We start from the raw sequence: 1,549 nt of genomic DNA on the forward strand, positions 1-1,549 counted from the left end.
TGTCCCACGCCTGCTTCCCTCCCTCCCTCCCTCCCTCCACCAGGGCCGGGCAAGCGAGGTCATTCTAACCGAAGGGGCAATTCCAGGACCATCGGGAGGGAACGGGTGAGGCTCCCCCTGGACTGGCGGAGAATTGTCACTGGTGTTTGATCTATTTATTATTTTTTATATATTTTTTTATTGAGTTGAGAGAAAGAGGAAGAGAGAGACAGAAACATCCATGATGAGAGATGATTGGCTGCTTCCTGCTTGCCTCCTACTGGGGGTCAAGCCTGCAACCCAAGCATGTGCCCTGACCAGGAATTAAACCAGCAACCTCTTGCTGTGACCTGGTTCCTAGGTCGACGCTCAACCACTGAGCCACACCGGCCGGGCCTCACTGGCGTTTTAAAAAGGAGCCACCTTTCCGAAGAGGAGTGAAAGGAAGTGAAACGTGACCGCCCCACGGGACGGCCGTGCTGGAAGCTGCACAGACAACATTCACGATTCCTGCCAGCGCAGGCCCGAGACCCGCAGCGATTTCATTCCCAGCAACGAACGTGAGGCGACAGGAGGTGCAGAGAGTCACGCAGCGAGAACCCTCACGCGTCCCCCACGCGGACACGCGCTGGGACGGACTCGGCCATCTGAGGAATGGACAGAATGCACGTACCTTCGCCTTCAGAGGAGTGACATTTCACGTTCAATACCAGGTCAAAGGTTCTTTCTGGGTTTTCCCTAAACGGAAAAAAAAAAAAAAGAGCGTCATTATATTCCCATCCCGTGACTTGCATAACCATCTCCGTAAAGCCGATCTATAATGATAAAAGCATAATATGCTAATTACACTGGATGTTCTTCCAGACCAGTGGTTCTCAAGCTGTGGGTCGAGACCCCTTTGGCGGTCGAGCGACCCTTTCACAGGGGTCGCCTAAGACCATCCTGCATATCAGATATTTACATGACGATTCATCACAGTAGCAACATGACAGTTATGAAGTAGCCATGAAAATAATTTTATGGTTGGGTCACAACATGAGGACCTGTATTTAAAGGGCCAGAAGGTTGAGAACCACTGTTCCAGATGGCAGAGGGGGACGAGCCCCTTGCATGAATTTTGTGCACCAGACCTCTAGTATTTTCATCGCTCGGAAAAGGAATCGTGCACTGGTCTCAGTCGGTGCCGTGGGACGACATGGCCGCAGTGCAGCGCAAATACAGTTTTGTTGTTGCTATTTTTTCCCACGTCAGCAACTTGAGAGAGCGATGAGGCCCAGAAGGCCTGAGACGCCGGGCAAAACATTTCACCTCTGAGCTTTCCCCTATAAAGGGCCTAGTTCGCATCACAGTGCAATTGTGAGGATTAAGTAAATAAAATTGTGAGGATTAAGGAAATGGAATAGTACATCTGGAAGTACCTTATAAAGAATTAAGTGATGCCTCCATGAAAAGCATCATCTTGCCTGGCTGGTGTGGCTCAGTGGTTGAACACTGACCTAGGAACCAGGAGGTTAAAGTTCAATTCCCGGTCAGGGCACATGCCCCGGTTGCAGGCTTGATCCCCAATGGT

General features: G+C 50.7%; 1 protein-coding gene across 1 annotated transcript in view; it reads right to left on the reverse strand.

Annotated features, from left to right (window-relative positions):
• The window catches only part of DENND1B (DENN/MADD domain containing 1B), a 97,385-nt gene that overhangs the window by 90,828 nt on the left and 5,008 nt on the right, over positions 1-1,549 (reverse strand). Inside the window, exon 2 of the mRNA XM_014532352.1 lies at positions 653-717. Coding sequence (XP_014387838.1) covers positions 653-717 — 65 coding nt within the window. The remainder of the gene's footprint in view (positions 1-652; positions 718-1,549) is intronic.

This window comes from Myotis brandtii, unplaced genomic scaffold (assembly GCF_000412655.1).
Source record: "Myotis brandtii unplaced genomic scaffold, ASM41265v1 scaffold888, whole genome shotgun sequence".
Classification (NCBI taxonomy): domain Eukaryota; kingdom Metazoa; phylum Chordata; class Mammalia; order Chiroptera; family Vespertilionidae; genus Myotis; species Myotis brandtii.